General features: G+C 46.4%; 1 protein-coding gene across 4 annotated transcripts in view; it reads left to right on the top strand.

The window, feature by feature from the left end:
• Positions 1 to 6,253: 6,253 nt before the first annotated feature.
• Positions 6,254 to 27,219, top strand: part of PPP1R13B (protein phosphatase 1 regulatory subunit 13B) — a 112,567-nt gene continuing 91,601 nt past the window's right edge. For 2 of the 4 annotated variants that reach the window (XM_032267628.1, XM_032267629.1), the window contains exon 1: positions 6,254 to 6,941. In XM_032267628.1, the coding sequence (XP_032123519.1) occupies positions 6,729 to 6,941 (213 nt within the window). In that variant the 5' untranslated portion in view covers positions 6,254 to 6,728. Of the gene's footprint in view, positions 6,942 to 7,559; positions 7,868 to 27,219 lie in introns of those variants that run through there. The other 2 variants (XM_032267633.1, XM_032267630.1) reach the window with 1 other exon arrangement.

Here is a 27,219-nt window from a genome sequence, read left to right on the forward strand (position 1 = left end):
TTACTATTTTTACTGTTATCATTATTGAGACAGGGTCTCACCCTCTCGCCCAGGCTGGAGTGTAGTAGTACAATCTGGGCTCACTGCACCCTCCCACCTCAGCCTCCTGCAGGCGCACTCCACCATGCCTGACTACTTTTTGTATTTTGCTGTAGAAACAGGATCTCCTTATGTTTCCCAGGCTGGTCTTGAACTCCTGGTCTCAAGTGATCCTCCTGCTCCAGCCTCCCAAAGTGGTGGGATTACAGGAGTGAGCCACCGCACCCAGCCTGACCTTATTGTTAAAGATACACTTCCCAGTGTTTCAGTGCTTGTCCGTCTTCTTCTCCCCTGACCAGCATACAAACTCTGTGAGGACAGGGACCTCACTGTTTTGCTCAAGGCTTCGTCACCAGGGCCTGGACCTGGGTGAGGCACATAAAAAAAACAGTGGACACCTGTTAACGGAGCCTGCTGGCCCCTGGGCAACAGGTACCTAGACAGCTCCAAGGTGGCAGACTGTGATGGGTGACCCAGGTCTGGGCAATCTGGAAGAATGTGGTGAGATGTATTATCCTTGGGCAATCTGGGGAAACCCTGCGGAAGAAGGCTTCATCCTAGCACTTTGGGAGGCTGAGGCGGGCAGATCACCTGAGGTCAGGAGTTCAAGATCAGCCTGATGAACGTGGAGAAACCCCATCTCTACAAAAAATACAAAATTAGGCTGGGTGCCGTGGCTTGTGCCTGTAATCCTAGCACTTTGGGATGCCAAGGCGGTGGAATTGCCTGAGCTCAAGAGTTCGAGACCAGTCTGGGCAACACAGTGAAACCCTGTCTCTACTAAAATACAAAAAAAATTAGCCGGGTGTGGCAGTGTGCACCTGTGGTCCCAGCTACTCGGGAAGCTGAGGCAGGAGAATTGCTTGAACCCAGGAGGCGGAGGGTGCAGCACGCGGAGATCGCGCCATTGCACTCCAGCCCAGGCGACAGAGTGAGACTCCATCTCAAAAAAAACAAAAAATAAAAAACAAAATTAGCTCGGCATGGTGGCACATGCCTGTAATCCCAGCTACTCGGGAGGCTGAGGCAGGAGAATGACTTGAACCTGTAAGGTGGAGCTTGTGGTGAGCCGAGATCGTGCCATTGCACTCCAGCCTGGGCAACAAGAGCTAAACTCCATCTCAAACAAGACAAAACAAAACAAAGAAGGCTTTGATTTTCAACAGGAAAAGGTAGCACTTCTGCGGGACGCACAGAGTGCTTTCTCGCACACACGGGTAGATGGACAAGGGCCTGGAGGTAGGGTCTTCAGAGACGTAATCAGGTGAAATGAAGTCCCACAGCTGGGCGCTAATGCAATGTGACTATGACCTATGAAAAGAGAGACACCAGGCAGGGGCACACACAGCAGAAGACTGAGTGAGGAGCCCGCAAGAGGGAGGGCATCTGCCAGCCACCGCAAGAGGCCTTGGAAGAGCCCAGCAAGTTTTAATTTTTTTAATTAATTAATTATTTATTTATTTAGAGACAGAGTCTCGCTCTGTCGCCAGGCTGGAGTGCAGTGGCGAGATCTCAGCTCACTGCAACCTCCACCTCCCGGGTTCAAGCAATTCTCTTGCCTCACCCTCCTGAGTAGCTTGGACTATAGACGCGCACCACCACGCCCAGCTAATTTTTATATTTTAGTAGAGACAGGATTTCACTATGTTTGACAGGATGGTCTCGATCTCTTGACCTTGTGATCCACCCACCTCAGCCTCCCAAAGTGCTGGGATTACAGGCATGAGCCACTGCGCCCGGCCAAGTTTTAAAAAATATTATTGTAATTTAGTAATATGGTCACCTGATTCAAAAATCAAACAGGAGGCTGGGTACAGTGGCTCATGCCTGTAATCCCTGAACTTTGGGAGGCTGAGGCAGGTGGATCACCTGAGGTCAGGAGTTTGAGACCTGCTGGCCAACATGATGAAGCCCTGTCTCAAATAATAATACAAAAAATTAGCTGGGTGTGGTGGTGGGTGCCTGTAATTCCAGCTACTTGGGAGGCTGTCAGAAGAATTGCTTGAACCTGGGAGGCAGAGGTTGCAGTGAGCCAAGGTCATGTCATTGCACTCCAGTCTGGGCGACAAGAGCAAAACTCCATCTCAAAAAAAAGAAAAAAAAATCTAACATGAAATGCAACAGCAGCCGAGAGATGAAGGCCACCATCAACGGTGCTGTGGTGCTGACCATATGTGTCCTTGATACAATTGGATGAGAATGGTCCTGTATCTCTGTGGTCTTTCTCCTGCAAACCTATAACCTCTGTGTAATCATGAGAAAAACATCACATACATTTCAACTGACAGGCAGTCTACAAAATACCTGATGAGCACTCAAAACTATCCTAAAAACAAACTCAAAACTAGCCTAAAAAACAAGGAAAGTGGGCCCAGTGTGGTGGCTCACGCCTGTAATCCCAGTACTTTGGGAGGCCGAAGCAGGTGGATTACCTGAGTTCAGGAGTTCAAGACCAGCCTGACCAATATGGAGAAACCCCATCTCTACAAAAATACAAAATTAGTTGGGCGTGGTGGCGCACGCCTGTAATCACAGCTACTCGGGAGGCTGAGGCAGGAGAATGGCTTGAACCTGGGAGGTGGAGGTTGCAGTGAGCAGAGATCGCACCACTGCACTCCAGCCTGGGCAACAAGAGTGAAACTCCCTCAAAAAAAAGAAACAAAAAACAACAACAAGAAAGAAAAAAAACAAGGAAAGCTGAGAACCTGTCACAGCCAAGAGGAACCTAAGGAGACACAACGACTAAACATCATGTGATGTTCTGAGACAAAGGACACTAGCTAAAAACTAAGCAAATCTAGAAAATGTATGGACCCGAGTTGATACTAACGTACAGACGTTGGTTCATTAATTGTAAAAGAGGTACTATACTGATGTAAGATGTTAAAAAATGGGAAAAGCTGGATGGGGAAAGGGGTATCTGGGAACTCAGTATTTCAAACTGTGCAATTTTTCTGTAAATCTAAAACTGTTCTAAAAATAAAGTTTATTTTTATTATTTTTTTGAGATGAAGTTTTGTTCTTGTTGCCCAGGCTGGAGTGCAATGGCATGATCTTGGCTCACCACAACCTCCGCCTTCTAGGTTCAAGTGATTCTCCTGCCTCAGCCTCCCAAGTAGCTGGGATTATAGGCATGTACCACCATACTTGGCTTTAGCAGAGATGGGGTTTCACTGTGTTGGTCAGGCTGATCCTGAACTCCTGGCCTCAGGTGATCCACCTGCCTTGGCCTCTGAAAGTGCTGGGATTACAGGCGTGAGCCACTGTGTCTGGCCTAATAAAGTTTATACTTAAAAAAGTGATAGTGAAAAGCCTCACTCTGATTTCTGACCCTTATCTACCCAGTTCCCAATCCGACGTGTAGTCATCACTTTATTAGTGTTCTCTGGATTTGTCTAGAATTTCTTCATGTTAATATGAATATCCTCTGATCTCCCTCCTTTTTTTTTTTTTTTTTTTAAAAGATGGGGTTTCACCCTGATGGCCAGGCTGGTCTTGAACTCCTGACCTCAGGTGATCCACCCACCTCGGCCTCCCGAAGTGCTAGGATTACAGTGTGAGCCACCGCGCCTGGCCCTGCTCTCCCTCCTAAATGGATTTTTCATCTGTTGTTAAAGAGTATTTAACTATTTTAAATTTTAATTTTTTTATTAAAATAGAGATGGAGGTCTCGCTATGTTGCCCAGGTTGGTCTCAAACTCTTGGGCTCAAGCGATCTTCCTGTTTTGACCTCCAAAAATGCTGGGGTTACAGGCGTAAGCAATCATGCCCAGGCTTTATTTTTGTTTTTATTTTGAAACAGAGTCTCGCTCTGTTGTCAAGGCTAAGGTGCAGTGGCGCAATCTCAACTCACTACAACCTCTGCTTTCAAGGTTTGAGATTTTCCTGCCTCAGATTCCTGAGAAGCTGAAATTACAAGCGCCCACCAACACGCCCAGCTAATTTTTTTTTCTTTTTTTTTTTTTTTTTTGCGATGGAGTCTCGCTGTGTTGCCCAGACTAGAGCGCAGAGACTTGATCTCAGCTCACTGTAACCTCCGCCTCCTGGGTTCAAGTGATTCTCCTGCCTCAGCCTCCTGAGCAGCTAGGACTACATGCATGTGCCACCATGCAATCTGCCCTCCTCAGCCTTCCAAAGTGCTGGAATTACAGGAGTGAGCCACCGTGCCCAGCCATGCCCAGCCTTAATCTCCAACCTTTACTCTTTTTTCTTTTTTTTTCCTGAGGCATGGTCTATGTTGCCCAGGCTGGAGTGCAGTGGCATGACCTTGGCTCACTGCAGCCTCCATCTCCTGGGCACAAGTGAACCTGTTGCCTCAGCCTTCTGAGGAGCCAGGACTACAAGTGAGCACCTATGCCTTGCTAATTTTTATTTATTTATTTATGAGATGAAGTCTTGGTCTGTTGCCTGCGTTGGAGTGCAGTGGTTCCACCTCAGCCCACTGCAACCTCCACCTTCCAGGTGGAAACGATTATCCGGCCTCAGCCTCCCGAGTAGTTGGGACTACCAGCATATGCCACCATGCCCGGCTAAGTTTGTATTTTAGTAGAGACGGGGTTTCACCATGTTGGCCAGGCTGATTTCCAACTCCTGACCTTAAGTGAACCACCCACCTTGGCCTCCCAAAATCCTGGGATTACAAGCATGAGCCACTCTGCCCAGCCCATTTAATCATTTTCAATATATTTCAAACGTAAAGTACAATGCAGCCCAAAATACCCAGCATCAAAGTTCAAATGTTATCAAGAATTTGCCACGTATGTTTCAGCTATTCCTAGCTGCCTCGCTTTCTTTCCCTCTGGCTGAATTGTTTTTAAATGAATTGCAGAGGCTTTACACAGGCTAGGATGCATCTCTGAAAAATATGGACGTTTTCTTCCATAACTCTAATGCCTATATCCCTCTTCTTTTGAGATGGAGTCTTGCTCTGTCACCTAGGCTGGAGTACAGTGGTGTGATCTTGGCCCACTGCAACCTCCGCCTCCCAGGTTCAAGCGATTCTCCTGCCTCAGCCTCTGGAGTAGCTGGGACTACAGGCACTTGCCACCACGCCTGGCTAATTTTCATGTTTTTAGTAGAGATGGGGTTTCACCATATTGGTCAGGCTTGTCTTGAACTCCTGACCTCATGATCCATCCACTTCAGCATCTCAAAGTGCTGGGATTACAGGTGTGAGCCACTGTGCCTGGCCTTTTTTTTTTTTTTTTTTTTTTTTAAGAGATGGGGGAATCTCATTATGTTGACCAGGCTGGTCTTAAACTCCTGGCCCCAAGTAATCCTCCCATCTTGGCCTCCCAAAGTACCAGGATTACAGGTGTGAGCCACTGCACTCCACCGTAAACGGCGATTCTTGATGGGCCTCTTGCGAACTTTAGTCTGGGTAATGGGGAGACGCACGAGGGTTTTATGGGGTGGGGCCATTTGTGCTCCAGGAAGATGGAAGGCCGGAGCTTGTGCGGAATGGCGGGAGCGTGGAGTAGAGCAGTGGACCAATAACAAAGGAGCTTGGTCCAGGTGGGAGGTGATGGGCTGATGCCTGGAGTGCAGGCTGGGTGGAGAGGAGGAGTGGGACCAGCAGGAAGGCCTTGGGGGGGAGCTGACCAGCCTGCTTCAAATGGACCCTTGCGTGGAGGATACAGGGGGGTTTCGGTGTGAGGCAGGGTAGCTGCCACTGTCTGTGCCCACAGGTCCTGCAGGAAAGAGGGAGGCCCTTCTGCCAATGCGCCCCTTCCTGGGAGAGCAGGCTCATTTACCCCAGGGGGGCACCTCTCTGAAGAGCCTTGGCAAAACCTGTCCCTGGTCAGACTTCGTGGGCCAGCCGTGCCCCTTGGTGACTAAGGGACATCAGCTGTCAAAGCTGGGGAAACCAAGGCCCAGAGGAGGAGTACAAGTTGCCTAAGGCCCCACAGGAGGTCAGAAGCAGAGCAGCTGGAATTAGAACTCAGGTATGTCTCTGACTTCCAGCCTCGGCTCATTATCTAGATTATGTAGAGCTTCCTCCTCTCTCCAAACCCTGCTCCCAGAAGAGGGGTGTCGTTAGCCATCCATGCCCCGGTGTGGGTTAGGTTTCAGCATCCCAGGTCTGTCTGTATACGAAGCCTCTTGCTAATCACCGCCCACTACAGAATGCTATCTATGGAAGAGCCACCACGTGCCACAAATCGTGCTGGGAGTTCTCCAGCCCTCGCATCCGAACAAGCCCCCCCAATTCCCGACACGAGGCAAGCACTATCATCCCTACAGTCTCCCATCACAGATACAAACACACTACAATGCAGAAAAGATGCGGCTTATTTAGGATCCCAGGCGAGGGTGTGACAGAGGCGGTGCTGAACCAAGTCTGTCTAACTGGAAAGTCTGCACTGTCGAACACGGGCCCCAGTGGCCTCTGAGGGACAGGGGTGGCTCCCCAGGAATGGGCTGGTGGGAGCTCCCTGGCCTCCACCCTTGCTCTGCCCCCACTCTGCAGCAGCCAGAAGCCTCTCCGAGCGCCAGACAGGCTCCAGACTGACCCTGACCCCGCGGCGGCCTTCTCCACAGAGCCGGCCCTTCCCAGGGCGGCTTACGCCTTGTGTGTCTGGGGCCATCCGCAGACCTTCCCTTCTCGTGCCCGAGGGGGTTCGGTGCTGTGGCGGGGAGCACCTTAGCCCCCCGGTCTGCACTCCGCGGCGGTCCGGGCGAATGGCACCATGTGGGGGGCCCCGAACGGCTGCCTGCCCTCCTGGCAGCCTTTGCTGAGGGTCTGCTCGGGGCCCTGCCCGGGGCTCTGTCACTTCGGCGCTCAGGTCCGAGGGGGCGGCGTCCCCGGAGACCCGGCTGCAGGGGGAGACCCGGGCCCTAGAGACGGGGTCCGGACCCTGCCCGGGGACGCTGGAGCTGGACACCAAGGGATGCTGGCGCAGGTGAGCACAGGTGGGCGCAGGCGAGCACAGGTGGGCGCAGGCTTCTAGGCGTGAGCTCGCTCGGGCAAAGGCAAGGCTCGGGAGCCGGCGTGGGGGTGGGGACGCGGCCCCGGGAGCCGCGGAAGACGCCGGCAGGGAAGCAGCCGCCGACCGAGGGCGCCGGGTCACGTGCCCGCTGTCGGGGGCCCCCCGCGCCCCTCCCACCGGCCTCCGGGCCGCAGCCTCAGGGCGCCCGGTGCGGGGGTCAGGCCGCGGTCAGAGCGCGGGCGCGCGCTGTCGCCGCAGGGACGCGCCCCGCCCACCGTCGACCTCCAGGAGCCCAGGTTCGAGTCCCGGCCCTGCCGCGATCCGCTACGGGACCCGGCCGGACCCTTCCCTGTCGGGCCTCCGTCCTCCCACCGTCCGCGGTCTCCCGGAGTCGGGGCTCACGCAGGGGCCGGGGCGGCCACTGGAGCCCACAACGCGCCTGCCCCTCCCCCGCCGCCGGGAGCGCGGACGCGCACGCACCTGGCCGCCGCCGAGAGCGCGGGTGGCGGGCGGAGCCGGGAAGCCCCGCCCTTTCCCCGCCCCCGCGCCCTCCCGGCCAATCAGAGGGAAGGACGGGACCCGTGCGGGGCGTCGCGCTGGGGGCGGGGCTTGCGGGGGCTGAAGAGCGAGCGGGAGGGCGGGCCAGAGGCGGTAGGGCTGGGGCTGAGGCGGCGGCGGCGGCGGCCGGGTGCCCGGGACAGCGACGCAGCGCGGCCGCGACAGGGCCCGCGAAAGCCCCGCAGCCCGCCGCAGCCGCCGCCTCGCCGCGGCCAGGTCGGAGAGCACGGCGGCGGGCGCGCGGCCTTAGAAGGCGGCCGGAGCGGCCGGCACAGCTCAGCGCGGAGCGTCCTGTCAGGCGGCGGCTGGGGGCGCCGCGGACTCGCGCCGCGATGATGCCGGTGGGTGCGGGCGGGCGGGCGGGCGGGCGGCGGTGGCTTCTTCCGTGGGCCGCCGGCCAAGCCGCCTTCCTCCCGCGGCTCCCGGCCCCCGCGGGCCGGTGCGAGGCCGGGCGGGCGGGGAAGGAAGTGGCTGGGCGGGCGCGCCCGGCCGCGGCGCCCCCCGGGCGGGCAGGTGGGGCGGCGCCGGGCTGTCAGCGCGGGGCGGGGGCCGCCTGCGGGCCCTTCCTGCTCGGCCTCCCCGGCCGCGGGGCCGCCGGGGCTGCCGGGGAGAGAAGCAGATGCTTTTGGGGCCGGTCATCGCCTCGGTCCCCTCCGGCGCGCGGTCGGACGGTGGGGCCGGTCTCGTGGGTGGCTCAGCTGAGACCCGCCTGAAACGAACGTCCTGGGGTCGCGCTGGGAGTCGCTGGGTGGGCACCCGCGCCCGGAGTTCCCACGCCCGGCGCCCGCGTTCCCGTGGCCTTCGCGGTTTACTGAGGACGGTGCCGAGTGCACGGATTTGGAGAGCCATCTTAGGAATTCCCTTTTCCCGTGTCTGCAGTCTTGGTTCGTTTTGCTGTAAGTGGTTTGTTCTCCGTGTTCTGAAGGTTGAACGAGGTTCGTTTGTAGTGGCGGTGCCTTTGTCCTGCCCTTAAGGATGCTTTCGCCTGGAAAGACATTGGCCGTTAAATTTGCCATCGTCCTACCGACCCTTGCCTTTACCTGTAATCTAAATAGGGTATGCTGAATTCTGATTTTTAAAAATTGGCTTTTTGGGAGGTAAGCATCGTGACTTACGAAAAAATGTGGGACTGATCGTACCCAGTTGGGGAGGCTTTGGTTTTCTGAGTGCCTATGGAGTAAGTAAAATTCTCAAACACGTTTATAGTAAAGTAACACAATCAGTTTTATAACCTACAATACTACTTTGCAAATCACATTTCACAGGAAAGTACAATTTCTCTGCATTTTCTACTTGAATATTGCTATTCTGGTATGCTGCAACCGAGGACGTTTCGATTAGATTCCACCCCCTTTCATTTCCTTTCTCTTGATAATCTCTTCTCCCCTTTTTTAACTCATTTCAGCATGTTTTGTAGCTGGTTTTCAGTGTTTTCCAAGTCTTAAGGTTTGATCTACTTGATACTTAGATCTTTCTTTAGCATTAGGCTTGTTGGGTTTCTAAATGTTTGGTTTTAAATGAATAATTGTCTTGTAATGGAAAGAGAATTGAATGAGCATCAGAAGATCTGGGGTCAAACAATGGTACTCCCACTTTTTAGCTATGTGACCTTGAACAAGTCAAGGTCTTTGAGCCTGGAATTACCTCCAAAGTAGGGATAAAAATATACCAATATCTGAGAGCTGTCTTGAGGATCAGATAGGATGATGGTCCAAAAATGCTTGCTGAACAGAATGTCATGCAGATATTGTTAATATAGCTTTGAATTTTCAATTTTTAATTTTAATCTCTATAAAATAAGGCATTTGGAAACATCCCTCCCTTTATTTATTTTTATTTTTTTATTTTTTATTTTTTGCAGCCCCAGCTGTTGCAGGAAACTTCCCTCTCTAATTCTCACTGGCTAGATTTTGGAAGGCATTATGGTGTTTCAGAATTTTGAAAGTAGTTTTACTTAAATCCTGTAATAGTCGATCGATGCATTCATACTATGGTGGCATTGAAATATATCTAGAAAAATTTTGGTTGCCTTCATTGTATAATATTTAATTATGAATATCCTGCTAAGAAACTTGGTTTACATTTTCCATATGATTCATTCAGTTATTTTACTTCTATACCACGTGATTAGAGTTTTGAGTTCCTACCTTAACAGGTTTCCTTTTTAACAAGTTTATTTAGCTGGCAATTGGGACATTTCTTCAAATTTCTCAAAACAATATACTTTTTTTTTTTTTTTAAAAAAAAGGTCTATTATCAGTTTAAAACACATTGCTTTTGTTTGCCTTTTAGAAATATATGGTACTTCTCTTAGACTCTCTTTTATGACTTTTACTTTTGTATTTCCTTCGTGATTTCTAAAAATACTACCTGTGGGACTGAGCCCTTCTTCTATTAACACAGCTGGAGTTGGTTGTAAATTTAGTAGTTTTCAGAAATGCCATTCTTACTTGATAATATCTTTTTTCTCTTTTCTAATTTAAATTTTAATTTTTAATTCACCTGGGTGCAGGTGGGCTAAGGCCGAAAAGGGCATTAGCCACTTGGTAATATGTTAATCTGTGTATCCAAAATGTAAATAAGATTTTTCTCAATTTATTATATATTTTGTATTCATCATCATGATGAATCATTAAAGGAAAGTTGGATCATATTTTCAGTTTGTATAGGGTAGCACTGTCCAATAAAAATCTAAAGCAAGCCACAAATGCAGTTTTAAATTTTGTGGTAACTGCATGAAACAGGTTGAGAAAGTATTAATTTTAACAATATTTTTTATTTTATTTATTAAAAAAAAAATTTTTTTTTAAAGATGGGGTTTCACCATGATGGCCAGGCTGGTCTTGAACTCCTGACCTCAGGTGATCCACCCACCTCAGCCTCCCAAAGTGCTAAGATTACAGGCGTGAGCTACCACGCCCGGCCAACAATATTTTTTATTAACTCAGCATATCCAAAATATCACTTTAATGTGTAATCAATATGAATAAATCACTATTGAGATATTCTATATATTTTTTGGTACTGTTTGAAATCTGGTGTAAATCTGGTGACACTTTGCATTTTACAGCACATGTCAGTTCAGACTAGCACATTTCCAGTGCGAAATAGCTACAAGTGGTTAGTGGCTACCATGTTGGACAACGTAGGCTTAGAGTATATTTTATTTTATTTGAAAATTGGCAATTAGTGTATAATGTCTGTGCTAACTTTTTTTTTTTTTTTTTTTTTTTAAGATGGAGTCTCACACTGTCGCGCAGGCTGTAGTGCAGTGATGCAATCTCAGCTCACTGCAATCTCCACCTCCTGGGTTCAAGCAATTCTCCTGCCTCAGCCTCCCGAGTAGCTGGGACTACAGGCGTAAGCCACCATGCTCAGCTAATTTTTTTGTATTTTTAATAGAGACGGGGTTTTACCATGTTGGCCAGGATGGTCTTGAACTCCTGGCCTTGTGATCTGCCTGTCTTGGCCTCCCAAAGTCCTGAGATTACAGGTGTGAGCCACCGTGCCCAGCCTTTTCTTTTTTGAGATGGTGTCTTGCTCTGTTGCCCAGGCTGGAGTGCAGTGGCACGATCTCAACTCATTGCAACCTCCACCTCCTGGATTTGATCTATTCTCCTGCCTCAGCCTCCCGAGTAGCTGGGACCACAGGCACATGCCACTGTACCTGGCTAATTTCTGTATTTTTAAGTAGAGATGGGATTCACCATGTTGCCCAAGCTGGTCTCGAATTTCTGAGCTCAGGTGATCTACCCACCTCAGCCTTCCAGAGTGCTGGGTTTATAGGTGTGATCCAACCCCCGACCCCACACCTGGCCTTTCCATTTTTAATCTAAATTATATTTTGGGATTTTCTCTTATGGAAAATAGTATTGTTTTTTGGTATCTGTAGTTACTCACCTTTTTGTCAATGTTTTTGTCAGTGGATGACATTTTAAAAATGTTTTCCCAGGAAAAAAGGGGATCATTTAAATAATAATCTTCAGTTAGTCCCTAAGATCTGGGCCTGCAATCATTTAGGCCATGCATTTACAACTTTGACAGAAGAAAGAATTTTAGTAAAAATGGAGAGCCCAATTCAGATTATAGAAAGGATGAAAACTGCCTTGACTTGGCATATATATGTGTGTGTGTGTGTGTGTGTGTGTGTGTTTATATACATATAATTTTTTTTTTTCTTTTCTTAAGAGCCTTGCTCTGTCGCCGAGGCTGGAGTGCAATGGCAGAATCTCAGCTCACTGTAACCTCTGCATCCCCAGCTCAACTGATTCTGGTGTCCCAGCCTCCAGAGTAGCTGAGACTACATATGCATGCCACCAAGCCTGCCTAATTTTTTGTAATTTTTGGTAGAGGCAGGGGTTTTGCCATGTGGGCCAGGCTGATTTCGAATTCCTGGCCTCAAGTGGTCTGCCTGCCTCAGCCCCCCAAAGTGCTGGGATTACAGGCCTGAGCCACCGTGCCTGGCCAGGGTACTTTTTATTTTCCAAAAGAATAGTGAGTCAAGAAGTGTTCTGTAGCTCTCTGAAGTGTGTTTTCTTCGTAAAGAAGACACTCTGGGCTGGGTGTGGTATAATCCCAGCACTTTGGGAAGCTGAGGCAGGCAGATCACCTGAGGTCGGGAGTTCAAGACCAGCCTGGCCAACATGGGGAAATCCCATCTCTACTAAAAATGCAAAAATTAGCCAGTTGTGGTGGCTCATTCCTGTAATCTCAGCTACTCAGAAGGCTGAGGCAGGAGAATTGCTTGAATCCAGAAGACGGAGGTTGATGAGCCAAGATCGTGCCATTGAACTCTAGTCTGGGCAACGAAAGCAAAACTCCGCCTTAAAAAAAAAAAAAGCACTCTGGGTTGGGCTTGGTGCAGTGGCTCATACCTGTAATCACAGCACTTTGGGAGGCCGAGGTGGGCAGATCACAAAGTCAGAAGTTCGAGACCAGCCTGGCCAATATGGTGAAACCATCTCTACTAAAAATAAAAAATTAGCCGGGCATGGTGGTGGGTGCCTGTAGTCCCAGCTACTTGGGAGGCAGAGGCAAGAGAATTGCTTGACCCTGGGAGGTGGAGGTTGCAGTGAGACAAGATTGTGCCACTGTACTCCAACCTGGGTGACAGAACAAGACTGTCTCAAAAAAAAAAAAAAAAAAGAAGGCTCTCTGGTGGTGGAGTTTGGTAATGTTAGCAGTGGGACACCTAACTTCCATGAGTTGCTGTGAAGTGTGGCTATGATTCTACTTATTTCTGTCCAAGGAGCTCTTTCAACATGTATACTGCAGGGTATGGATGACATTTTTTTTTTTTTTTAATATTTAGCTTTCATTAAATATTTACTTATTCTAGGTATTCATTTTCTTCCTAACTATGTAGAAACATTTTGAGGTACTAGAATAGGTTTTTCTCTTTTTTAAATAAACAACTGGCTGGGCCTGGTGGCTCACGCCTGTAATCCTACCACTTTGGGAGGCCAAGGTGGACAGATCACAAGGTCAGGAATTCAAGAGCAGCCTGGCCAATACGGTGAAACCCTGTCTTTAATAAAAATACAAAACCAAACAAAAAAATTAGCTGGGCATGGTGGCGCATGCCTGTAGTCCCAGCTACTCAGGAGGCTGGTGGCAGAATTACTTGAACCTGGGAGGTAGAGGTTACAGTGAGTCAAGAAGTAGAGGTTGCTGTGAGCCAAGATCATGCCACTGCACTCCAGCCTGGGCAACAGAACGAGACTCCATCTCAAGAAATAAATAAATAAAATAAACAACTGACATATAATTGACAACAAAATCCTGAATGGGAAATAGGGTTATTATTCCTACTCGTTAGTGAAGACCTTTGGATTTAATCTCTTTGGGCCTCAGTTTCTCATCTGTCACATGAGTTGGGTATAGTAATTTTCAGGCATTTATGGTTGCTTGAGTAGCCGATTTATGGCAGGTATTTGTATGAAGTTCTCTAAAATTCATATTGGTTGTGTCAAAGGTTCAGGCAACTTGACACTTGTTTTGGCAGCCTTTAGTAAACTCTTCCATTTCCCAAGCATCTTTTATGATAGAGCAGATAGTAAAAGCTCAGTAAATGTTTACTATTAATTTTTAATTAGTAATTAAGTGACTTGATAAGCTTGATTTTACAGCCTAATTTAGTAAACAAACACCAAAGACTGGACTATGTTTAAAAAATGTTTTTCTTTTTTTCTTTTGAGATGGAGTCTTCGATCTGTCATCTAGGCTGGAGTGCAGTGGCATGATCTTAGCTTACTATAATCTCTGCCTGCCAGGTTCAAGTGATTCTCCTGACTCAGCCTCCTGAGTAGCTGAGAATTACTGGTGCCGCCACCACACCCGGCTAATTTTTTTGTATTTTTAGTATAGATGGGGTTTCGCCATGTTGGCCTGGCTAGTCACAAACTCCTGACTTTAAGTGATCTACCTGCCTCGGCCTCTCAGAGTGTAGGGATTACAGGCGTGAGCCACTGCACCCAGCCTAAAAAATTTCTTTAAATTGATATATTTCTATATGTTTCTGAGGTATATGCGATATTTTGTTACATGCATAGAATGTGTGATGATCAAGTCAGGGTATTTGGGATATCCATTGCTTCTAGCACTTATAATTTCTATGTGTTGGGAACATTTCAATAGCAGCTCTCATAGCTGTTTTGAAATATACAATACATTGTGTTCTTTATTTTATTTTTTTGGAAATGGATTCTCCCTCTGTCACCCAGGCTGGGGTACAGTGGTGTGATCTCAGCTCACTGCAACCTCCGCCTCCCGGGTTCAAGTGATTCTCCTGCCTCAGCCTCCCTGGTAGCTGGGATTACAGGAGTGTGCTACCATGCCCAGGTAATTTTTTTGTATTTTTAGGAGAGACAAGGTTTTACCATGTTGGCCAAGCTGGTCTTGAATTCCTGACCTCAAATGATCTGTCCACCTCAGCCCCTCGAAGTGCTGGAATTACAGACATGAGCCACTGTGCCTGTCCTGGACCAGATTTTTTTTTTCTTTGAGATGGAGTTTTACTGTTGTTGCCCAGGCTAGAGCGCAGTGGCACAATCTTGGCTCGCTGCAACCTCCACCTTCTGGATTCAAGCAATTCTCCTGCCTCAGCTTCCCAAGTAGCTGGGATTACAGGTGCCCACCACTACGCCAGGCTAATTTTTGTATTTTGAGTAGAGATAGGGTTTTACCATGTCGGCCAGGCTGATCTCAAACTCCTGACCTTGTGATCCACCCGCCTCAGCCTCACATAGTGCTGGGATTACAGCTGTGAGCCACTGCACGCAACTTTTTTTTTTAAGCCTCTAGTTTCTTTAAAACAAAAATTACATATAATAGTGTCATTTAAGATAATTTGTTTCTGGCCTTGGACTACCCAAAAATTTCTAAAAGGAAAAACAAAGTCTCAATGATACAAAAATGTGTATATAAAAACCTTTTTTTGGCTGGGCAGTGGCTCATGCCTGTAACCCCAGCACTTTGGGAGGCTGAGGTGGGAGGATACCTTGAGGCCAGGAGTTTGAGACCAGCCTGGGCAACGTAGGGAGACCCTGTCTCTACAAAAATAATAAAAAAAAACCTAGCTGGGCATGGTGGCAAGTGCCTGTAGTCCCAGCTACTGAAGAGGCTGAAGTGGGAGGATCACTTGAGCCCGGGAGGATGACTTGAGCCTGGGAGGTTGATGCTGCAGTGAGCTGTGGTCATGCTGCTGCACTTTAGCGTGGGTGACCGAGCGAGACTCTGTCTCAAAGTAAATAAAAAGGATCCCAAGGTGAATGTTTTTGACAAAAAGGTGTATTTTCCACCTGGAGTTTGGGGACAACTCAGTTTTAAATGTAAATGTGTTAAATGTATTTTTTTAATTCCTTTCTCGGCATCCTACTCTGAACGGTTTTAGGAATCACAGTTTCTTAGGATTTTTGGCAAAATAGGAACTTAAAATATCACTGGGTTATTGTATTGAAGTTATATAACTGGTTGTCAACATGCATTTGTATGTGTTTGCACAGATGGAGAATAGCTTCTCAGCAAAAGTGTGGTGAGATTTTGGTGCCTTGAAGTGCTGTTGTCATAGTTATTTCACAAACTGTGGTTCTAGGGCTAAACAGAGGAATGGTGGTAATCAGATTCTATTGTGACACTTTCTTGGCTTGATTGCTTTGCTTTATTTCACTGCACAGATAGCTGTGTGACTGTTGTTCAGACTAATTGGTAAGCAAAAGCTGCTGTTACTGGATTTTGTAAAATAAAAATCTTTGGTGACATCATTTAGAACAATATAGAACTGGAAAAATTTGGTCATTTTCATTAAAATTAATGCCATTTGAAATATTCGTATACAGTTCAGTACAAGACCTTGTTAGTGGCACTATTGATGTGTTTAGAGAAAATGTTAACTGAGGTTTTAGCAGAATCATGATTTATGCCACACGTTGTGATTGTAATTATCGTAGCTCAAGAAAATGCAAAGGCCGTGTAGTAGGAACATGCCCAGCATGCTGGAGGAACAAAATAGGCCTGTGTGGCAGGAGCAGAGTAAGGGGGAAAGTGGAGGACGTGGAGTCAGAAAGGTAATGGGGAGAGTAGTGTAGGATGGATCTTGTAGGGCCTTAGAGGCCATTGTAATGACAAAGGGGATGGACAGATTTCTTTTTATCAGAAATGAAATACAGTGGTCTGTTTATTGCATCATAAGTAGTTCTGAGTAACAGGCATTGCCTAGGTGACTTTACTATAGCAGGTAAGAGTGCAGACCCTCACATTGTTTTACTTAAATATGGATGCTGGCATCGCCACTTACAGGCTCTCTGACCTTAAAGTTACTTGACCCTTCACTTCCTTGTCTCTGAGTTGAGCATAATTAGTAACCTTCCATTGTTGGGTCGATGCATTACTGCACTGAAAGTTGCCTGGCATGTAGTAAATGCTTAGTAAATATGTTATTTGTAAACTCTGTTGTTTCCTCTGGAAAGCTTTTACTGTCTCTGCTTTGGCCAGCTCTACCATCGGAAGTGCTCACCCTGCCGTGCCTTTTTCTGGGGAGGGGGATATGGGATAATTCATATGCTATAAAATTCACCTTCTAGTGTGTACAGTTCATTGGTTTTTAGTGTATGCATGAGGTTGTACAACTATTGCCACTGTCTAATTTCAAATTATTTTACCTGGAGTATCTTTGCAGTACTTGTCTTAGTTGTAATCGTAAACATTTGTGTGACTGGTTGATTCTGTTTCTTGTCCTAGACTGTGAGCTTCATGAGAGCAGGAGCTCTCTCTTTTTGTTTGCCATTTTAACACTGCTACTTAGCCCAATGACTGGCACATAGTTGGTGCTCGGTAAATATTTGTTGAATGAAGAAAGATATGATGTGGAGGTCATGTTGGGCCCCATTGTGAAGAGCTGTATGTGTGTGTGTGTGCCATACAGGGTTGGACTTGATCCAACACGGATGTGAAAGTGTAGAGCATAGTGGTTGTTAGCAAGTGCAGAGCTGAGACTGTATATTCTGGCTTTGCCTCTTACTAACTCTGTGACTTTGCACAATTCTTTTTTTTTTTTTTTCTGAGACAGTCTCACCCTGTTGCCCAGGCTGAAGTACAATGGCTTGATCTCAGCTCACTGCATCCTCCGCCTCCCAGTCAAGCAATTCTCCTGCCTCAGCCTTCAGAATAAGCTGGGATTACAGGTGCTTCAGGCTGAGGTGGGTGGATCACCTGAGGTCAGGAGTTCAAGACCAGCCTGGCCAACATAGTGAAACCCTGTCTCTACTAAATATACAAAAATTAGCTGGGCATGGTGGTGCATGCCTGTAATCCCAGCTAGTTGGGAGGCTGAGGAAGGAGAACTGCTTGAACCTGGGAGGTCGAGGTTGCAGTGAGCCAAGATTATGCCACTGCACTCCAGCCTGTGCGATGGGAGCGAGACTCCATCTCAAAAAAAAGCCAAAAAAAACCCCACTGTATTTCATAATGCTGTTAGGATTGTTAGTTGCTTTGAGCATTATCTGTTACTATATGTAATAAGTAGTTGGGGGCCAGGTGCGGTGGCTCACACCTATAATCCCAGCACTTTGGGAGGCTGAGGTAGGCGGATCACTTGAGGTCAGGAGTTCAAGAGCAGCCTGGCCAACATGATAAAACCTCGTCTTTACTAAAAATAGAAAAATATTAGCTGGGCGTGGTAGCAGGTGCCTGTAATCCCAGCTATCTGGGAGGCTGAGGCAGGAAAATTGCTTGAGCAGAGGTTGCAGTGAGCTGAATCGTGCCACTGCACTCCAGCCTGGACACCAAGACTCTATCTTTAAAAAAAAAAAAGGTAGTCAGTAGACCAGGTGCCATGGCTTATGTCTGCAATCCTAGCACTTCAGGAGACCAAGGTGGAAGGATTGCTTGTGGCCAGGAGTTTGACACTAGACAGGGGAGCATAGTGATACCCTGTCTCTATAAAAAAAATAAATAAATAAAAAATCAGGAGGACATAGTGGCATGCCTTTGTAAACCCAGCAACTCAGGAGGCTAATACAAGAGGGTCACTTAAGCCCAGGAAGTTGAGGCTGCAGTGAGCTATGATCACACCACTGTACTTCAGCCTGGGCAACAGAGCGAGACCCCATCTCTTTTTTTTCTGTTTAAAAATTTTTTTTTAAATTTTATTAATTTTTTTAATAGAGATGGGGTTTCTCCATGTTGGTCAGGCTGGTCTCAAACTCCTGACCTCAGGTCATCCACCCACCTCAGCCTCCCAAAGTTCTGGGATTATAGGCGTGAGCCACCGCACCAGGCCTGAGACCCCATTTCTTTAAAAATTAAAATAAAATAAAATGCTGGGGGCAGTGGCTCATGGCCAGCACTGTGGGAGGCTGAGGCAGGAGGATTGCTTGAGCCCAGGAGTTCAACACCAGCCTGGGCATCATGGCAGACCCCATCTCTACCAAAATAATACAAAAAATTAGCTTGGCATGGTGGCTCACACCTGTGTTTCCAGCTACTCAGGAGGCTAAGGTAGGAGGACCCCTTGAGCCTGGGAGGCGGAGGTTGCAGTGAGCCATCTTCATGCTATTGCACTCGAGTCTTGGCAACAGATCCCGTCTTAAAAAGAAAAAAGCAAACGTTTACCAAGTACTTTTTCTCCAGCAATCATAAGACTTCTTGGCAGACAAGATTCAGTCAGAAAAGGATCACACTGACCCTGTTACTCTGAGGCAGAATGCTTGTGCTCTTCATGCTGAGAGAAGCTACATGGTAATCACAAAATCTATTAAGTTAATAGAACAAAGAGAAAATGGTTTGCTTTTCTTAGAAATTGAAGTTTAACTGGGCACAGTGGCTCACTCCTATAATCCCAGCCCTTTGGGAGGCCAAGGCAGGTGGATCATCTGAGGTCAGGAGTTGGAGACCAACTTTACCAACATGGGGAAACCCTGTCTTCACTAAAAACACAAAAAAATTAGCTGGGTATGGTGGTGGGCACTTGTAATCCGAACTACTTGGGAGGCAGAGGCAGGAGAATAGCTTGAACCTGGGAGGCAGAGGCTGTAGTGAAGTAAGATCGTGCCATTGTACTCCAGCCTGGACAGCAAGAATGAAACTCCATCTCGGGGCGGGCGGTATGGTGGCTCATGCCTGTAATCCCAGCACTTTGGGAGGCTGAGGTGGGCGGATCATGAGGTCAGGAGATCGAGACCATCCTGGCCACGGTGAAACCCCATCTCTACTAAAATACAAAAAATTAGCTGGGTGTGGTGGCACGCACCTGTAGTCCCAGCTAGCTACTCAGGAGGTGAGGCAGGGGAATCACTTGAATCTGGGGGACGGAGGTTGCAGTGAGCCGAGATTGTGCCACTTCACTCCAGCCTGGCGAAAGAGCAAGACTCCGTCTCAAAAAAAAAAATAAATAAAGAAAGAAATTAAAGTTTACCTTCCCTGTGCAGTGCTTTCTGTTATCCAGACCTAACTCAGAACCAGAATAAGGTTCACTTCATGCAGTGTTCTGTCAGCTGAAAAGCTCATTTCCTGTTTTGTGGTCCCTGCCTGGATGGTACCTTCCATCTTGTATGAAACGCCCCTCCCCTTCCTGTGCTTTATTCCTCTTTGTCGTATTTTTTGAGACAGAGTCTCACTCTGTCATCCAGACTGGAGTACACTGGTGCAATCTTGACTCACTGCAACCTCCGCCTGCCGGGTTCAAGCAATTCTCATGCCTCAGCCTCCCAAGCAGCTGGGACCACAGGTGTGCGCCACCATGCCCAGCTAATTTTTGCCATGTTGGTCAGGCTGGTCTCGAACTTCTGGCCTCAAGTGATCCGCCTGCCTCGGCCTCCCAAAGTGTTGGGATTACAAGTGTGAGCCACTGCACCCAGCCAATTCCTCTTTGTGGTACTTACATCCACTGCTGTTTATTTGTGGAAGCACCATGAAAGCAGAGTTTGTTTTCTTTTCCCACTGCAGTATCCTTGGCACTTAGAACATTGCGAGTCTCTGGTAGGCATTTAATATGTACTTGCTTACTGAATGAACTCAGCCTGCCTTTAGGATGCATTGATTACATGCTAGGTCTGCCTTTGCTTTTGGTGAGCTCATATTGTGGAGAACAATCGTGTAACCAAAAAAAAGTCATTCCAAAAGATAAAAGTCAGAATACAAGGTGTAGCGAAGTACAGTGGCAAAGAGGTCTTTTCAACCTCAAGATGTTGGGAAGTTTCACAGAGAAGGCGACATTTGAGTGGGATTTGGAAGATTGAGGAAGAAGGAGTGAAGGTGATGGGGAAGGGCTTTTTGGTAGAAGGATTTTTTTTTTTTTTTTTTTTTTTTTTGGAGAAAGAATCTCTCGCTCAGGCTAGTGTGCAATAGTACCGTGTCTGCTGACTGCAGTGTCTCCTGGGTTCAAGGAATTCTGCCTCAGCCTCCTGAGTAGCTGGGATTATAGGCACCCAGCACCAGGCCTGGCTAATTTTTTAATATTTTTAGTAGAGATGGGGTTTCACCATGTTGACCAGGCTGGTCTCAAACTTCTGACCTCAGGTGATCTGCCCTCCTTAGCCTCCCAAAGTGCTGGGATTACAGACGTGAGCTACCGTGCCCAGCTCTCCCATCCTTTTTTTTTCTTTTTTTTTTTTTTTTTAAGATGGAGTCTCGCTCTGTCATCCAGGCTGGAGTGCAGTGGCATGATCTCTGCTTCCTGGGTACAAGCGATTCTTATGCCTCAGCCTTCAGAGTAGCTGGGATTACAGGTGCACACCACACACCCAGCTAAATTTTGTATTTTAGTAGAAATGGGATTTCACCATGTTGTCCATGCTGGTCTCAAACTCCTGACCTCAGGTGGTCCACTCACCTCAGTCTCCCAAGTAGCTGGGATTACAGGGATCATCACTGTGCCCAGCTAATTTTTGTATTTTTAATAGAGACTGGTTTTGCCGTGTTGGCCAGGCTGGTCTTGAACTCCTGACCTCAGGGGATCTGTCCACCTCGGCCCCCCAAAGTGCTGGGATTATAGCCATGAGCTACCATGCCCAGCCAATGGATCTTAAGCTGAGATGTAAAGTACTCCAGTTTTAGTTAAAATTAGTACCCTTAAGTGTCTGGAGGTGAAGAGAGTAGTCCTTTACAATAGTCAAGGCAGAGAAGGGTCTGAGTGATCAAAATAGTTGTGAAACAACCTGGCGTTGAAGCTGAATTCAGTTTGTTGACCTCCTCAATCCTTCACATAACCTTTATTCTTACATGTTACACAGTTCCAATTTACCTGGCTTCTAAGCCATTAGAAGCTGTATCTGAGGTTCCTAGAGGGGTAGTCGTTGGCAGACAGTCTGGCTGGAGATTGTGGTCTCATGCTGGAAATCATACAGAGGTATAGCTTCAAGCACAACCTGAGGTTGAGGTCTGAGGGTGAGCAGCCTGACCTTAGTCAATCCAAGGATAGTCACAATTACAGATGACACATTACACATAGGGTAGTAGTTAAAGTTCCTCATGATGACTGAGTCATCAAGAAAACAGTAAATAATATCAGTGATATAGACAGCAACTGGATATATTTTAGATGAGCTGTGTGCAATAGAAACATAAATTTCTGGGGTTTTTTTTTTTTTTTTAGAGCTAAGATCTTGCGTTGCTGCCCAGGCTGGAGTACAGTGACAGGCTCACTGTAACTTTAAACTCCTGGGCTCAAACAATCCTCCTGCCTTAGCCTCCTGAACACCTGGGACTACAGGTACACACTGCCATCCCTGGCTAATTTTTTTTTTTTTTTTTTTTTGAGAGCCACTGCACCCAGCTGCAGTTTTCTAGGAGCCACATTAAAAAGGCAAAAGAGGCCAAGTGTGGTGGCTTACACCTGTAATCCCAGAACTTTGGGAGACCAAGACGGGTGGATCAATTGAGGTCAGGAGTTCAAGACCAGACTGGCCAACATAGTGAAACCCTGTCTGTACTAATAATACAAAAATTAGCCAGACGTAGTGACACGCGCCTGTAATCCCAGCTACTGGAGAAGTTGAGGCATGAGAATCGCGTGAACTTGGGAGGCAGAGATTGCAGTGAGCTGAGATTGTACCACTGCACTCCAGCCTGGGTGACAGAGTGACAGAGTAAGACTCTGTCTTATTATAAAAAAAAAAAAAAAAAAAAAAAAAAAAAGTAAAAAAATGAAGTTGAAATTAATTGTAACATATTTTATTTAACTAATTATATAAAAAAATACTTGAGGCCAGGTACGGTGGCTCACACCTGTAATCTCAGCACTTTGGGAGGCCGAGGTGGGCGGATCATGAGGTCAGGAGATCAAGACCATCCTGGCTAACACGGTGAAAGCCCATCTCTACTAAAAATACAAAAAAATAGCTAGGTATGGTGGTGGGCACTTGTAGTTTCAGCTACTCAGGAGGCTGAGGCAGGAGAATTGCTTGAACCTGGGAAGTGGAGGTTGTAGTGAGCTGAGATCGTGCCACTGCACTCTAGCCTGGGCGACAGAGTGAGACTCTGACTCAAAAATATATATATATATGTATGTATGTATGTATGTGTGTGTGTGTGCGCGCGCGAGCATATGCGTGTATATTACTTGAATATGTAGTTAACATAAAACATTAATGAGCTATTTTACATTATTTTCTTCATACTAATTAGGTCTCTCAAATTTCAGAACATATTTTATGTATGTGGTAGAACTCAATTTGGCTTAACCATACCCCAGGTTCTAGTAGCCATGTGTGCCACTGGCCATCATATGTACAATACAGTTTCAGATTTTGCCTGAGATGGAAGGGTTAAACCCCCAGCCATTCACAGAATGCTGCCATTCATAATAATTAATTTCTCAAGGATTATAGATGGCTGGGGTTTTGTTATAGTAGTTTTCAGTTATGAATACTTGCTTTTATGTTTGGAAAACTATTGGGAGGCAATAAAGAGTGCAGATTTTGGAGCAGACTATCAGGGTTTGAATCTCAACTCTGTCATTTCCTAGCCATGTAATATTGAATGAGTTACTTAATTTCCCTGTGTCTCAGTTTTCTCATCTGTAAAATAAGGGTCCTAGTAGTACCTCCCTCATTAGGTTTTATGAGTTTTAAATGAGTTGTTACTTATAAAGAACCTATAAGAGGCCGGGCTTGGTGACTCACACCTGCAATCCCAGCACTTTGGGGAGCCAAGTTGGGGGGAATCACCTGAGGTCAAGAGTTTGAGGCCAGCCTGGCCAACTTGGGGAAACCCCTTTCCTACTAAAAATATAAAAATTAGCTGGGTGTGGTGGTATGTGTCTGCAGTCCCAGCTACTTGGGAGGCTGAGGCAGGAGAATCACTTGAACTCAGGAGGCAGAGGTTGCAGCGAGCTGAGATTGCACCACTGTACTCTAGCCTGGGTGACAGAGTGAGACTTTTTCTCAAAAATAAAATTTAAAAAAATACAAAAATTAGCTGGTCGTGGTGGCACATGCCTGTAGTCCTAGCTACTCTGGAGGCTGAGGCAGGAGAATTGCTTGAACCCGGGAGTTGGAGGTTGCAGTGAGCCAAGATCGCACTATTGTACTCCAGCCTGGATGACAAGAATGAAACTCTGTCTCCAAAAAAAAAAAAAAAAAAAACCTATAACAGGGCTAGTCACAGTGGCTCACGCCTGTAATCCTAGTACTCTGGGAGGCCAAGACAGGAGGATCACTTGAGGCCAGGAATTCTAGACCAGGCTAGGCAACATAGTGAGACTCTGTCTCTACAAAACATAAAAAAAGGCTGGGCACGGTAGCTCATGCCTGTAATCAATCCCAAGACTTTGGGAGGCTGAGGCAGGCAATTCACCTGAGGTCAGGGATTCAAGACCAGCGTGGCCAATGTGGTGAAACTCGATGTCTACCAAAAACACAAAAAAAGTAGCTGGGTGTGGTAGCAGGCACTTGTAGTCCTTGCTACTCGAGAGGCTGAAGCAGGACATTTGCTTGAATCTGAGAGACGGAGGTTGCAGTGAGCTGAAATCAAGCCACTGCACTCCCGCTTGGGTCACAGAGTGAGATTCTGTCTCCAAAAGAAATTAAATAAATAAATAAAAATAAGGCCAGGGACAGTGGCTCATGCTTGTAATCTCAGCACTGTGGGAGGTTGAAGACGGTGGATCACAAAGTCAGGAGATGGAGACCATCCTGGCCAACATGGTGAAACACCATCTCTAGTAAAAATACAAAAAAATTAGCTGGGTGTGGTGGCCCACACCTCTAGTCCCAGCTATTCTGTAGGCTGAGGCAGGAGAATCACTTGAACCCAGGAGGCGGAGGTTGCAGTGAGCCAAGATTGCACCACTGCACTCCATCCTGGCCACAGATTGAGACTCTGTCTAAAAAAATGATAAATTAAAAATTAAAAAAAAATTAGCCTGGTGTGGTGGTACTCATCTGTAATCCCCAGAAACTTTAGAGGCTGAGGTGGGAGGAATGCCTGAGCCCAGGAGATTGAGGCTGCAGCCAGCTGTGATCCTATCACTGTACTCCAGCCTGGGTGGCAGAGAGAGATGCTTGTGTATACTAACTATACACTATAGATGTGTGTTGTTATCCTCAAAATGTTTATTATCTCTAAAATGTTAGGCTGGATGTGGGTGGCTCACTCCTGTGATCCCAACATTTTGGTAGGCCAAGGCAGAAGGGCTGCTTGAGGCCAGGAGTCTGAGACCAGCCTGGGCAACATAGAAAGGACCTTGTCTGTATTTAAAAAAAAAAAAAAAAATTAATATTGAATGATTTTGATTCAATACAGTTCAAAGACATTCTTGCTTTAGAGATTACTTGATTTCAGATAGGCATCTAGCAAGTTTTCACAGGTGAAGAAAAAAATGCGAAGGTGTCATTTTGTGAGGATGTTCTCTAATTGATGTCTTTGGGTAACTATCTTTCCTGTTTGCTGCAGCATTTGAGTCTGCTTAACTACTACAGCAGTAGTGTAATTAATGATTAAAGGATTTATGTTTATAATTAAAATTAGAAAAATTTTGAAAGAATGATTTTTATCAGCATTTAATTAATAATGCTGTTACAATTAAACCACTTTCTCTTTTAAACACTTTATGAATCCTGTGTCTGGGGAGATTTCATAGTTGTAACCTTTTTTTTTTTTTTTTTTTGACAGTCAGTATATTTAACACACTGGATTATTTTGAGAGTTTCCACTTCTGTTCTTTGTAAATAGAGTAGAAAAGAGTGAAAAGAAGGTAAAATAAAAATATAAAAAGATTACTTTTTAGTGCCTGGAAGATGAGTAAGAGGAGGACCTTTATCACCTTATGGAATGAAGAAGCAGAGCTGGAAACAACCAAATCTTGTTATGGTTATTTAAATGTCAAGTTTTTGGCACAGAAGAAAGCAGCTTCTAATGGGATATTCTTCAGTCCTGTTTTCATCTGCATTGATTAGCAATTTAGCCCTGCTACTAACCAGTTATTCTGTCTTCTTGGAACATAATCTGCCTACCCTCTCATTCCCATCTGTGGCTAACTCCTTTCTGTCTGAGCCTTCCGGTGGCCTCCTTTGGGAAGTCTTTCCTGATGGAGCAGGCAGCCCTTCTGTGAGATATTGTGGCACCCTGCCGTTCTGTACTGCAGTTTTGTGCTGTCTTTTCTCTGCATCTGCTCCACATTTAGTGAGGGCAGAAGTTGGCTCAGAGCTTACCCCAGGGCCAAGCTGGGCTCAGTAAAATTTTCCTAAGTGAATGAATGAGTGATCCTGTAAATGTAACCAATTTATGTTATACTGCCTTACACTATGGGTTTTGACTTCTTCCGCATTTTTTTTGTTCTTGTTTTTGTTTTGAGAGTTTTACTCCCTCACTCTTGTGTCCCAGTCTGGAGTGCAATGGTGTGATGTCGGCTCACTGCAACCTCTGCCTCCTGGGTTTAAGTGATTCTCCTGTCTCAGATTCCCGAGCAGCTGGGATTACAGGTGGCTGTCACCATGTGCACCTAGTTTTTCTGTATTTTTAGTAGAGACAGGGTTTCTACATGTTGGCCAGGCTGATCTTGAACTCCTGACCTCAGGTGATCCACCTGCCTCAGTCTCCCACAGTGCTGGAATTACAGGCGCAAGCCACTGTGCCCAGCCGCACTTTTTATCTGCCATGTCTTGCCATAAAGCAAAAACAAATCCTAGAGCCCAATTTTAATCTCTTTATGTGGTTAAATGCCTCTGGAATTGAACAAATCCTTAAAAATTTCACTCTTAATCAAGAATGCCTCATGGTCCAATTGGTTTCTTGTCCTTTTTGAGAGTTGCTAGTAATTAGATACTGAGGCTTCTATGGGGCAACTAGGAGAGGAAAATGCTATTTTTATAATAGCAATAGTAGCTGCTTATGCTTTTGGTAGTAAAGTCACAGTAGCTAAGTTCCATGATTAAATGTAATGGAAAAGTGAACCTCAGTGTTTTGTCAGCTTTTTTTTGTTATATGACAACCAATTATTATTGAAGTCTCTTAAGCTGCAGCTTTGTGGTTAATGATATACTATATAAACCTGTTTCTACCAGTTTATGAGGTATTGGCTAATATTCAGAGGAGAAGTCTGGTGCTAGGAATTACCAAAACCAAAATTTTGCACTACTACGAGACAAGAAATGGGTTTCTCAATGTTTTTGGAGGCTCTAATACACATTTAGATTTTTGCAAAATCTTATTACCTTCACAGTCCACTCTTCACCCCCAAATAGTACCTACTATAATCTGTTTTCTTAACCTTTTGTTTGTTTGTTTTGGTAGAGACAGGCTCTAGCTATGTTGCCCAGGCTGGTGTTGACCTCCTGGCTTCCCTGCTGTGCACGGCCTATACCTAGCATAATCTAAACTTAACTGCTTTTTACTTCTGTTTTAAAATTTTCAGTGTATTTCTGTGGTTTGAAGCTTTATTAGTTTGTCATAAAACCGTAATTTATGATCTCTCTTACTATGTAAAGCGAGGAGGGATTCAGACTAATAACTGCTGAGATCCTTTGTAGTGCTGACTTTTTGTGGTAATAGCTGAGTAGACCTCTTTATACGAAGGCTCTGTTCGAGAACCTCCTGGTGAGGCAGGTGGGTTTCAATTTGGAGTTGTGTATGCATCCTGAGATCCAGGAAGGCCAAGTGGCCTGGACTGAGCAGGAGACAGTTCTATCCTGGGGGTTAGATCTATAGAGGCTTACTTTGGAGATATTGCGAGTTTGGTTCCAGACTACTTAAATAAAGC

This window comes from Sapajus apella, unplaced genomic scaffold (genome assembly GCF_009761245.1).
Source record: "Sapajus apella isolate SASKATOON/1434 unplaced genomic scaffold, GSC_monkey_1.0 scaffold170, whole genome shotgun sequence".
NCBI classification, from domain to species: Eukaryota; Metazoa; Chordata; class Mammalia; order Primates; family Cebidae; genus Sapajus; species Sapajus apella.